This window comes from Vulpes vulpes, chromosome 2, assembly GCF_048418805.1.
Source record: "Vulpes vulpes isolate BD-2025 chromosome 2, VulVul3, whole genome shotgun sequence".
NCBI classification, from domain to species: domain Eukaryota; kingdom Metazoa; phylum Chordata; class Mammalia; order Carnivora; family Canidae; genus Vulpes; species Vulpes vulpes.
The window spans coordinates 27,217,309-27,230,224 of NC_132781.1; the positions used below are offsets into that span (position 1 = coordinate 27,217,309).

Below are 12,916 nucleotides of genomic sequence, written 5' to 3' on the forward strand. Positions count from 1 at the left end.
TGCCTGTGCGTTCCCTCTTTCTGGGGACTATGATGGAAAGAAGAGACAAAAGTTATTTTTAATTTTGCCACTGAACGAACATCCAAATCTTCTCTTCCAGGAGTTAAGCCTATATGTTTTCTCAACAGGGTATTAATTACCCGGCTCTGGGAATGGCCAGCCAGGTGGCTCCAGTGGCTCTGCTGCCCTGTCAGCCACAATGCAATTGCTCGAGGACGCAGCAGGACTCAAGAGACTTCAGCAGGGAGCATCCTCCTCTTCAATAAACTCAGACACGGGTACCGGGTAACTTGTTAAACACATTTATTGATTTCTTGACAGTAACCAAACACAGTGAGTGACCATTATAAACAAGGAAAGAAAGGCATTCGTTTGTATTTTGTGAGATCCGGCTGCACCTGGAGAGAAAAGACACCCCCTTCCCAGGAATTTACAAGGCAAAGTGCATTCCTTCAAGGGAGCATCACAGGGGGGATGGCAGTTTTGAAATGCAAGAAATCTGTCGCCTGCTACCTCAGGCTGAAGCTCACCTTGTATGAATGATCGAGCCATGGAGTGGAATTAAAGTTATACTTGCTTAGCAAATGCATTCCTGATTGCCACAAACTGAGTAAAAACTGGCTGCAAATGAACAGAACGTGTAGATGAAGGAACAAGTCAAATCAAAGAACGCAGTTGCATGGAGTCAGGGCTTTGCCTGTAAGGAAGGAGAACAGACCAAAGCCAGAAAAATGAAATCAACTCGTTAAACACATTTATTGAGCTGTTAACAATAACCAAACACAATGTATGACCTTTGGAAAACAAGAAACAGCAAATGGATCGATTCTGATCTTGGCAAATCCTACTACAGATATGTGACAAAGAGGGGAAATATTTCCATTTATAGTCTGCAGTGATATATATACAATGTGTATCTCTTCAATGTCTGTCCTTTTCTTTTGAAATTTTTGAGTAAACAGAAGAATCATAATCTTAGAAATAAGTGTCCTTGGCCAACTTTGTCCTGGTTCACCTGTCACCAGCATCCTCAGAGGATCCTAGGACACCACCCGAGATAACTTGATGCCAAGAACAAAGTCCACTCGATGCTGTTGGAGCTGTGTTTCCTCCTCTCTCTCTTTTGGAAGAATTTTGTATGTACAAAGGCTGAAAAGTCTCATTGGGTAGATTTATTAGTTCAGGAAACGGTATCAAAATTGTAATCAGGTTAACTGGTTATTTTCTTCTAAGATCTCTTATGAATGAGCCTGTTTGTTTTCTGAAATTTGACTTCCCATCTTGGAGGCCATGGGAGTGTGTCTGTGTGTAGATATGTTTGCCTGTGTGTGTGAGTGCTTGTGTGTGTGTGTCAGTGACTGTGTGTCAGTAACAGATGTGTTCCTCTGCCATGGTTTTGCAGATACTTTTCATGAAGAAAGGGCCAATCCAAAGAGTGAATGAGGCTTGAGGGAGGGAGGGAGAGAGAAGAAAGAAGGGGGCATTCTAGGTTACATCAATTCACAGTTGTAGCATTTCTTCTTGAGATTCTTCTTGGCCTCATTCCTTACTTGAGGAGCCATTCATTTACTGGAAGGAGAGAGAAAGAAACACACACACACATACATACATACACAAACACCACAAAATGAAGCATCATTGAATTAATGCACACAAAGTTTGGGAGGCTTACTCCAAAGTTCTGTAAATTGTATCTATGTATCCCAACCACCCCTTCCACTTCTTCATGAACCTTGAGGCCTGAGCTGTCCAATATGGTTGTTGCCAGTCCCATGTAGCTCCCATAAATTAAAATTAAAACAAAAAATTTAGTTGCATTGTTGTACTAGCCACACTTCAAATGACTGATAGCCATATGTGGCTTGTAGCTACCATAATGGACAATGTAGGTATGGAACATTTCCATGGTCACAGAAAGATCCAGAGGATGGTAGTACTCTAGATGAGGAGTGGGCAAATGACAGCCCAAAGGTCAAATGTAGCCTGTGACCTGTTTTTGTAAATAAAGTTTTATTGGAATGTGGCCACACCTAATCATTTACATATGTCTATGGATGCTTTCACACTACAACACTACCATATAGCAGAGACTATATGACTCAAAAGCCTAAATAAAGTGTTTACCAATTGGCTCTTACAGAAAAAGTTTGTGACCCCTACTCTAGACCATAAGCTCTGCACGGATGGGGCCTTATCTGTCTTCATCACTACTGTCTCCCCAACACCTAGCTAAGTGCCTGGCACATCGTAGGTGCATAATGACTACATATTGAATAAAGGGAAGGCTCAATGAATGAACAGAGTTATTTTTCTGGTAGTTCTGGCTGGAAGGAAACAGAAAATTATAGTTTTGAGACTGCATGTGTCTGACAGAGAAAAAAGAAAGAAGGAGATGTGGGAAAGTAGGAGAGATGAAGTGGGGGAACATGGGCAGCAGTGGTAGCTGCTTCTACAAGCTGCCTTGTGACATCCATAACCCCCATATTTGGGTGGCACATTACTGCTACAAAGGGCTTCCCCATCCAGCCTTTCATTTGCTCCTCCCAAGTAATGAAATAGATGGTATAGAGACCATCATGAAAGAAGCCAGGTCCAGAGGGGAAAAGGCTTGGCTGGGTTTACACGACTTGATAATGACAGAACCAGTCCTGGAACTCAGGTGTGTGGATTCCTTGCTGAAGAAATCTCCACGACTCTGTTCTGCCTCTATCTTCCTTTCCGTGTCAGGGGTTTACCACAGCCATCAACAGATACTTAGCATGCATAACAGAAAAGAGAAGGCCAGATGTGGACAAGAGGGTTACAGGAGGGAGGGGCCATCTTAAATGTCTCCTTTAGTAGGGATAATAGTCACCTGTAGGGACATAGCATCGGAAAAAGCTGTGCTCACACAAGTTACCTCATTGGATCCTAATGGCCTGGCATCCAGAGTATTTGCTCACCTTTTGGGGAAAGGAGGTAGGGTGGGGGTACATTGTGCACTTAACTAAAAGTTTGCACACTTCTAGCTGCCCTGTTCTAACAGATTTGGAGGATTAGCCTCTCTGGGCCCTTGGGTAAAATGACAGTAAAAATGCTATCTTATGCTAAGCGAAATAAATCAGTCAGAGAAAGACAAACACCATATGATCTCACGCAGATGTGGAATTTAAGAACAAAATAAACAAGCAAAGGGGAAAAAAGAGAGAGGCAAACCAAGAAACTGATTCTTTAACTCAGAGAACAACTGATGGTCACCAGAGGGAAGGTGGGTGCGGGAATGGGTGAACTAGGTGATGGGGATGAAGGAGTGCACTTGTCATGAGCACCAGGTGATGTATGAAGTGTGGAATCGCTATATTGTACATCTGAAATGAATATCACCCTGTATGTTAACTACCTGGAATTTAAATAAAAACTTAAGAAGAAAAAGGAAAACACCTTCCTGTTTCCCATCAGTTTAAAGTCCTATGGCGCTGCATATACTAGAAGCTCGGGATAAGGTAAACAACTTCCTGAAACATCCTTAGTGTAATGATTTGTAACTATTTGTGCAAAAAAAAAAAAAAAAAAAAAAAAAAACAAAAACCCTCCACCAAATGTTCTTTCATGGGACCACTCTCTTCCTGGTGAAGACAGTATACCTCAGCAGATGTCCACACTTGGGTTCCAGTAAAACTCCCTTCCTTCCTTTTTCTTTTTTCAAATGCTTCTTGCTTGAACCATAAGGGATCTGAAGGTTTGACACCCCTCCTCCTACCTCTCTCTGTGTCTCTCTCTAATGATACATAGGTTTTGCCAATGGAAAAGCACCATAGGAATGGAAAGGGAGTGGTCTGTCATTTTTTAAAAAAGATTTTATTTATTTATTCATGAGAGACACACAGAGAGAAGCAGAGACACAGGCAGAGGGAGAAGCAGGCTCTCTGCGGGGAGCCCGATGGGAGACTCAATCCTAGGACCCCGGGATCACGACCTGAGCTGAAGGCAGATGCTCAACCACTGAGTCACCCAGGCACCCCTCACTGTCATTTGTAATCAAATTCTACCCAGCCTTCAGAATGCTGCCTGGGGGCCTGCTACCCTCTGCGCCACCACACCCACCTCTGTACTGAAGCTTCTGGGCTCGATTGTTGGGACAGTCCTTCCCCTGTAAACTGAAGTTGATGTTGGTGCGGATGCAGCGGTTGTTGAGTGGCTGCACAGGCCTGAAGTTGTCACTCATGCTCAGAAAGATCTGAGATGGCTGATTCTGGCTGAGCAGGCGCAAGGAATGCATCTGTGAAGAGAGACATGGCTGAGGCCCACCCATCCTCCCAAATGTGCTAGGGAAGAAGTACAACTGCTAACTGTGCCCAGGTCAGGTGTCACTGGCTGCGTGGGACAGGGCACACGTGAACTCTGAAGAGACCCTTGCTCCACGGACTCAGCTGTGCTGCGGGCACCCCTCCCCTCCATGCCTCCGTGCCCAAAGCGAGCCTTGCTTCCATCTCACCAGGCCACGCATGGCCCAGAGCAAGTCCTTTGCTCTCTCTTATCCTCAGATACACCATCTATCAAAGGAGGAAATCTATCTAGTTCGTTCTCCAGACTCCCTTCTCACTTGGACACCTCATGGTCCCGTAACTTCCAATAATTCAGGAAATTAATCCCACGCATGGGTGTTATCCAAACTGTAGTGACTGGTCCAGGGGTCAGAGCTAAATCAAGCTGGATCAGTTTGGTTCATTTTCTGTGACTATCGAGACTTAAGTGTTTTCCACCATGTTTTGCCCCAGGACCACGAAGCAGAGGAAGATTTTTCTGTTTCTAACAGGGAAGAAGGAAGCAGATGTGCAATAAGAAGCAAAAGAGAACAGAGATGACAGACTTCTCATGAATTCCTAACATCAATTTCTGATCTCAACTTCCGTAAAGATGCCCCAATATCTCTTGAATACCTCCTTTTTTTTTCTCTAAGTTTAAGTTATCTGGAGGAGGTGGCTTGTCACCAAAAAAATTGCAATTAACACAGGTAGGACTGAAGACTTAAAATGGTTCAGATTGTTGGGTTGTGAGTACATATCCTGTCAAGGATATTGGATTCTGCTTCTTTTTGCTCATCTTCCTTTTGAGGTTTTATAGATGCCCACAGTCATAGAATGCCAGAACTGGAACAGATGTGATTTACCCCCCTCCTTATAAAGAGGAGGAGCATTGATTTCACATAAGTGGGGGTGATGGCTTTGGGTGTGCACAGTAAGCCATTAGCAAAGCTGGCACCCAATGCTCAGACCTGGTTCTTGTGTGGTTCAGGGGCATACTAGCCTTGTGAGATGCTCTAAAATATTTCATATTTCAATAGTTTATGAAATACTAAACATCCTACACTTCCTCTTGGAGACTGACACAAATATTATCAATTTAAAGGCCCTGAGAAGTTTCCTAATAAAGAAATCTATTTCACTCTTTTTTTTTTTTTTTTTTTTAATGTAGGCACCATACTCAGTATGGAGCCCAATTTATGGCTTGAACTCACAACCATGAGATTGAGATCTGGGCTGAGATCAAGTGCTGGACACTTAACTGCCTGAGCCATTCAGGCAGCCCTATTTGACTTTAAAAAAAATCAGCTTTTTCAAGCATATTTGGACATATCATCCATTTTTCTCATTTGCTGTGTGAACATCATAACTGTAGAGCACACTTTGGGAATTGACTCTGTGGTCTTTTCTCATTCCGACGTATGGGATGCTCCTACAATTAGTTCATGCTAAGCCTTGTGAGAGGCTGGTTCTTCAAACACAGGTGTAGTGATTCAACTGTGCACCCTCAGAATTCATAAATTGAAGTCCTAACCCTCAGGACCTCAGAATGTGATCTCGTTTGGAAATAGGGCCATGGCAGGAGTAATTGGTTAAGATGAGGTCATCAGGGTGGGCTCTAATTCAGTGGGACACAGGTGTCCTTATAAAAAAGGGGATTTGGGCAGAGACACAGAGGAAAAACACCATGTAAAGATGAAGGCAATGTTTTTATGAGCCAGGGGACACCGAAGATTGCTGGCCACCCACCAGAAGGACAGATATGGAACAGATTCTTCCTTATGTCCCTCAGAAGGGGTTAACCCTGCTGACACCTTGATCTTGGATTTATAGCCTCCAGAGCTGTGAAGCAGTACTTTTCTGCTGTTTAAGCCACTGAGTTTATGTTACTTTGTCAAAGCAGTCCTAGCAAACTAATCGACAGGCACTCCTCAAACCCAGACAGTCTTTACATCATTTTCCCCTTTAGCTAAAAGACCACAGAAAAGCTCACCTGCATCCTGGTTATATAGACAGGTTTGTTCATTATTATCCAACTTGCTGTCTCATAGCAGGGTGGGATAGTCATCGACCCATCATACGTAATGAAACTAGAGGTCTCTGGATATAGTTCCTCTATATTAAGTCCCTGTAGTAAATATGCATCATCTGGAGGAGGAAATAAGAAAGACCTAAGAGTTAGGTTTCTCAAAAAAGTGCTGGGATTCCTGATAATTTCTTTTACTTTTTAAATTTCAGAAGACCACATCTGCAGGAAAGGCTACAGTAATTAGCAGCTCCCCACCCCAATCTCAATTATTTTATTTTATATATTTATTTTTAAAAGATTTTAATTTATTTATTCATGAGAGACACAGAGAGAAAAGCAGAGAGAGAGGCAGAGGGAGAAGCAGGCTTCCCATAGGGAACCTGATGTGGGACTCGATTCCAGAACCCTGAGATCATGACTTGAGCCAAAGTCAGATGCTCAGTCACTGAGCTACCCAGGTGTCCCCCCCAATCTCAGTTATTTTAAACAACAAAGGCTTATTTCTTGCTCAAATACATGTTCACCATAGGTGAACCATACCAGGGAATATGGTCCCTGAGACCTAGATCCATAGCGTTATAGTCATAATGAAATATACCATAAAAGGCTCCAGGGCCTATTAAAACATTGCCTGGTCACCATCTTTCTTTATTAACATTGCTTAATTAAAAGAAGATTAAGAAAACACTTTTAGGAAGAAAAGCAAATTAGATCAAATCTACCATGAGATTCAACAGTTAAGTTCAACAATTGATTTCATTTTTGTGGATCTCCTCTCATAGGGCCTATGCACATAACCTTTTCTCTTTTTACACCTGTTTGAGGTAGTCACACTCCTATGTATTTTACTATCAAATATACTTTTTCAATTATAAAATTATATAAGTGCATATTAGACTATATGGAAAAAAATAAAACAAGAGGATAATAAATATCTCTGTCATCTAAAACAGTTGCCATGAGCATTTTGGTTTATTTCATTCCATTTTTTTTTTTTAGATTTTTAAATTTATTTATTCATGAGAGACACAGGTGGAGGGAGAAACAGGCTCCATGCAGGGACTCCAGGATCATGCCCTGGGCCGATGACAGGCGCTAAACTACTGAGCCACCCAGGGATCCCCTCATTCCGGTTTTTAAATTCAATGCATTGGTTGTATTTTTGTAAACACTGTAATGTACTGAAGTTTTAAAACATCCACAAATTCCAATGAACCTCTCTCACCTTCCTCCTCTCCCTGTGATCTCTCTCCTTTCTGCACACTCTTACTCTCTTTTCCTGGCTTCCAAAACACCATGCTTGGTATCCCTTTTCCTGGACATTCCCTTCAGGTTCTGTTGCTGGCTCTTGATTCTCCACCTGCTTCTCTCAGTGTTAACATTTACTGGGGACAAGTCCAAGGTTTTTTTTTTTTCTCTTCCTCACTGTACAGTGAGAAGGCCATCTACATCCATGGCTTCCATGACCCTCTATATCCTGGTGATTCCAGATCTAAGTGCCTAGGGGTCTTGCACCTCCAGTTTGTCATGAGTGTCCACTACTGTGGCTGGTCCAGGAGGCCCATGGAACCCAATGCCTGGCAGATGGAGGGAACTACCTGGCTTCTCCAGTCTTCCTAAAGTCTCTCATCCATGTTTTTAACTCCTAATGGAAAAGGACTAACTCTTCAGTGATTGACATAATCTTTCAGGTTTAGTACTGTGCACATATAATGGTAAAAAAGAACTTCCACATACATCTGGAACCTCACAATAACCTGTAACATTGATTGGTCAGGCATGGGACGCCTGGGTGGCTCAGCGGTTGAGCACCTGCCTTTGGCCCAGGCATGATCTGGGAGTCCTGGGATCAAGTCCCACATCAGGCTCCTTGCATGGAGCCTGCTTCTCTCTCTGCCTATGCCTCTGTCTCTGCCTCTGTGTGTGTGTGTGTGTGTCTCATGAATAAATGAATAAAATCTAAAAAAAAAAAAAAAAAAGGATTGGTTAGGCAGATAACAACATCCCCATTGAGAAGATCAGAGAGGCACAGTAACCTGCCTAAGGTCACAGAGCTAGCTGACTATAGGATGGAAAATGAAAGCCAGCTCTCCTGACTTCCAGACCAAAGCCATTAATTCACTCAACAGATGTTCACTAAGCACCAGTTTGTGCTGGGCATAGGGTTAGGTAGGGTCTAGAGAGAGAGCAGTGAACAAGATAGATGCAGTGCCCACTCTAATTCTACTGAAGAGACAGACAACAAATGACAAAATAAATACATGCAGGCTCAGCTATCAGGTGATAAGTGTACCTTGGCCAGGCCTGTTCCTACCTTCTGATCCTGAGCATCAGGGATCCTAATCCATTTTCCTGGGCAAAGGCCTCCTTCCTTTCCCATCTCTCCCTCCATAAATTGCTCACTTAATTTTCTCTAATAAAAAAGAGTCATCTCTGCCAAGGAAACTTGAATTTCAGTGCTCCTTCACTTGTCAACTGAATTAAGAACAAATCAACTGATCCAGTGGTTTGGAATGATATAAATAAAACCACCGTTGGCCTGCTCCAGCCCCAACTGCTCCTCCTGGCCTCTGATTACCCTGAGTGGGGGAGAACTGAATATCTGGACCCTGTCCGCAAAATGACCACAGGACAGATGGAGTCTTCAAGCTGGATTTGGAGGCCAACCCTAGGAGAAAGGACTTTCTTTCAATTTACATTTTAATGTGTCTATCCTCCCATCCAAACATGAGGGAATCAAGACAAGCCCAGGAGAGATACTGTGATTGGAATATGGCTAGACTGGGTCTGCACTCTGGCCTATGTGGTCAGGTGCTTCCATGACAAAGCCGCGGTGTCCAGAGCTCATACCAACGTGATGCTCCTTGGGCGTCACATCAGGCGTCAGCACAATAAGCTTATGTCAACTTGCCATCATTTGGCTCCACTTCTTAAGCCCCTATTATGTGTCAAGCACTAAGCTAGGTGTAGGTGAGCAGGATGCAACCAAGTAAATGCAGCAAGGAGCCACAGAGATGGTGACATAGAGCTGTACTGGGTGCCTTGAGAGGTTGTCAGTTCTGCCTGGGGGTGGGACTCAGGAGAGTATTAATCGAGGAGCTGACCTGAACTGCATTTTGAATGACAGGAGTTAATCAGTGTGTAGCTGGCAGCAGGGTGGCTGTCAAGGGCACCGTCGACATTTCCGCCAGGGAAAGAACTGAGGATGGAGAGAGAGATGCACCAAGGCTGAGGGCCGGAGTGCTGGTGGCTGCAGGGGGAGGGAGGGGTGTGCGTGACATGAAGCTGGTGCTGGGCACAGGCCACACCCGGGAGGCCCTTCTCTGCGCTGTTGGGAGTTCGGGCTTCATCCCGCAGGCGATGTGGAGCCACTGAAGGGTTTAAAGCAGGGGAGTAGCGGGATCAGCTCTGCACTTAATGGTGCTTGCTCTGATGGCGGTTTGGCCCGAAGATTAACATATTGAATGAGAGCAGGAAGCATCCGGCACATCTTTATTAAAGGTCAATGTGATTTGTTTAACCAAGCTTGCACGCAGAGCACATTGGGTACTCTAGCATGCTGCTATTATTGTATTTTATTTTATTTGGGGCGGTGGGGAGGAGGGAACGAAGAGGGCCGTAGAACGAGGGGCATTCCAGGCCTGACCGGAATAAAGGAAACGAACATTTATGTTTCTCCGAAACCATCAGCAGCCTCTGTGCTGCATCCATATTTGAGGAAAGTGTTGGTACGTGTGGGCGGTGGGGGGGCAGGCGAGGAGCAAGACGCTATGTCGGGGGAGTTAACCCACACAGCAGGGTAACCGCGAGCTTCCGAACACTGTTGTGCCCGGATCCCAGACTCCACCTGCTGGGATCCTGCCAGGAGGTTCCTCTTCGCCCACGTCCCCTGAGGGATGCAACACTCCATCAGAGAACTGGGCGGCTCGCGGGCAGTTCCACCCTCCCACCATCAATCCCCATTCGCCACTTGGTTCTTTTCATGAATCCTGTGAATATTCACACTTCACCTTTTGCCTTTTTTTTTTTTTTTAAGATTTTAAGTCACTTCTACACTGGACACGGGGCTGAACTCACAACCCCGAGATCAAGAGTCTCACGCTCCACTGTCTGAGCCAGCCAGGTGCCACACCTTTTGCCTTTTTTACTTCCTCACGCTACAGAACTTGGAAAGACCCAGTGTGAAGAGTGTGACCTGAGTTCTAATGCTGGCATTGCAGCTCACCTGTGTGACCTTGGACGTGCAGGTAACCATGTGAGCCTCAATTTCCACATCTTTAGTATGCAGATGGTTGGGGTAACCACAGGACTGAATGCATGTGTCCCCCTCTCCCCAATTCAAATGTTGAGGTCCTAACCCCTGATGTGACCATGTTAGGAGGTAGGGCTTTTGGGAGATAATTAGATCGTGAGGATGGAGCTGTCATGAACAGGATTAGCACCCTTATAAAAGGGACCCCAGAGAATGCTCTCACCCCTTCATCCATGTAAAGATGCAACAAGATTTCTGCAACCCAGCAGAGGGACCTCGCCATAACCCAGCCATGCTGGCATCCTGATCTCAGAATTTCAGCCTCCGGAGCTGTCAGAAGTAAATTTCTATAGTTTGCAAGCCACCCATTGATGGTAGTTTATGACAGCAGCCCAAACTAACTGAGACAGAGTACATGCCTCAGAGTTGTTTGAAGAACAAATAAGATCACACTTTTCAAGTACAGATGGTCCCCAATTTAGGATGGTTCAATTTACAATTTTTCGACTTTATATTGGTGTGAAAGCAATACTCGTTCAGTAGAAATCAAACGTCAAATTGTGAATTTGGATCTTTTCCCAGGCCAGGGATATGTGGTAGGATCATCTCCCGTGATGCTGGGCCACCAGCCAAAGCTCCCTATCAGCCCCTGGATCCTGAGGGTAAACAACCAGTAACCTCCACCCATTCTATACCCATACACAACCATTTACATTCTGTTTTTCACTTTCAGTGCAGTATTCAATAAATTACATGAGATAACCAACACTTCATTATAAAATAGGCTTTGTGTTAGATGGTTTTGCCCAACTGTGGGCTAATATAAGTGTTCTGAACATGTTCAAAGTCAACTAGGCAGAGTTATGATGTTCAGTAGATTAGGTATAGTAAATGCATTGTTGACCTAGGATATTTTCAATTTCTGATGAGTTTATCAAACATCACCCCATGGTTGAGGAAGATCTGTACTTGGCACAGGGCCTGGCATACGGCCCTGGGTAGCATTTATGTCACCTCCTATTTCCTTGCTTAGGATGACCACTTTCTTGGGATAAGCACTGCTTGACTTCCCTGAGCTCTCCTGGCTATCCCCAGCTGGGTTAGTGCCTTTCTTTGTCACCATATTTATTGAATCATCTTGCCAATAATAACTTAGTATTTAAACTTAGTATTTAAATAACTTAGTCCCCACCATCCTGTCAACCTTTGGGAGAAGAGCTTCTGTCTCTTATCTGTGAATCCCCAGGCCCAGGCACGGGCCCACCACATGGCGGGTGCTCAAGGAACACTGATTGGATGAATCAGTAAACCAGTTTCTGCCCAGCAGCTCCTCCTGGTGATGGCGCTGGGCAGAAACTAAAGGAAGAAGAGGTAACATCCTTTGTCAGATAATGGGGAAGAGATCTCTGAGACTCCAGTCCATACCACTGGCTGAAATACATGCTGCCGGCTGCTCCCCCCATATATATCACTCATCAAGGCATCAGGGTAGGTGTGAGATTGGTGCCTGTCCCTATCTGGCATTACCGAGTTTCTATGCCAAATGCATCTATTTACACTGCCATATTTACATTGCTGAAATCGGTGGGCATTTAACATGTAGTGTTTCTTCTCACGACTCCCCCAACTCTGCCTCAGGCTGCCATTAAGTCAGTGTTCGAGCTTTTAGGGATTGGCATTTGAGAACCACAGGCGATCTTTTTACATCTTCTTTTCTCCCCATGGAGACTTGTTTAGTATATTTGGTGGGATAAAGGCCATGGAAGCCAAGAAAAGAATATGGGCAAATTCAGAAATTTCCAGCCCTGGTGTCAAGGAACACTGGGGTGTGTTCCATGGTTGACCAGATCAGGAACGAAGTATCCCACACTTCCGCTGTCTACGCAGCAGCCAGCAGAAAACCATCAGTGTGTAACCTGTCACAGTTATCCTCTGGGCCCTGAGACAGCAAGGTGTCTAAGAACGAATGCTCTAGGTGATGGGTTGTGCTTACCAGGCTCTCATGGATCTATTTATTCATTAGCAAGGAGGGCGAAGATCTAGAGGTTAGAGTTGCTTGTGAGTAGAGACATACAGATTTGAGGGGAAGCTCAGAGGCCAGTGGGGTGGTCTGTTTGCTTTAAGGATATTTAGTGAAAGGAAGTGACAGAGAAGTTCAAACAAAATTTGATGTTTAAAGAGAAGTTTTCTTTATTTCTAATTCTTTTTTTCCGTATTTCTCTTTTATCATCTTTCCAGCCACCTCTCCTCTATCTAACTACCTGTCATATGAGAATGTAGCTTATAGAGGGCAAAGCCCTGACTTCTAGCATGAATCTTAATCCGAGTCTAAGTTTCAGCTTGTGGTTTGCC

The 12,916-nt window shown here is 44.3% G+C and overlaps 1 protein-coding gene across 4 annotated transcripts in view; it reads right to left on the bottom strand.

Moving 5' to 3' along the window:
- Positions 1-286: 286 nt before the first annotated feature.
- Positions 287-12,916, bottom strand: part of CA10 (carbonic anhydrase 10) — a 476,846-nt gene continuing 464,216 nt past the window's right edge. For all 4 annotated transcript variants that reach the window (XM_072747501.1, XM_072747502.1, XM_072747500.1 and 1 more), the window contains exons 8-10: positions 6,277-6,431; positions 4,084-4,258; positions 287-1,569 (exon numbers count right to left, since the gene is read on the bottom strand). In XM_072747501.1, the coding sequence (XP_072603602.1) occupies positions 1,547-1,569; positions 4,084-4,258; positions 6,277-6,431 (353 nt within the window). In that variant the 3' untranslated portion in view covers positions 287-1,546. The remainder of the gene's footprint in view (positions 1,570-4,083; positions 4,259-6,276; positions 6,432-12,916) is intronic.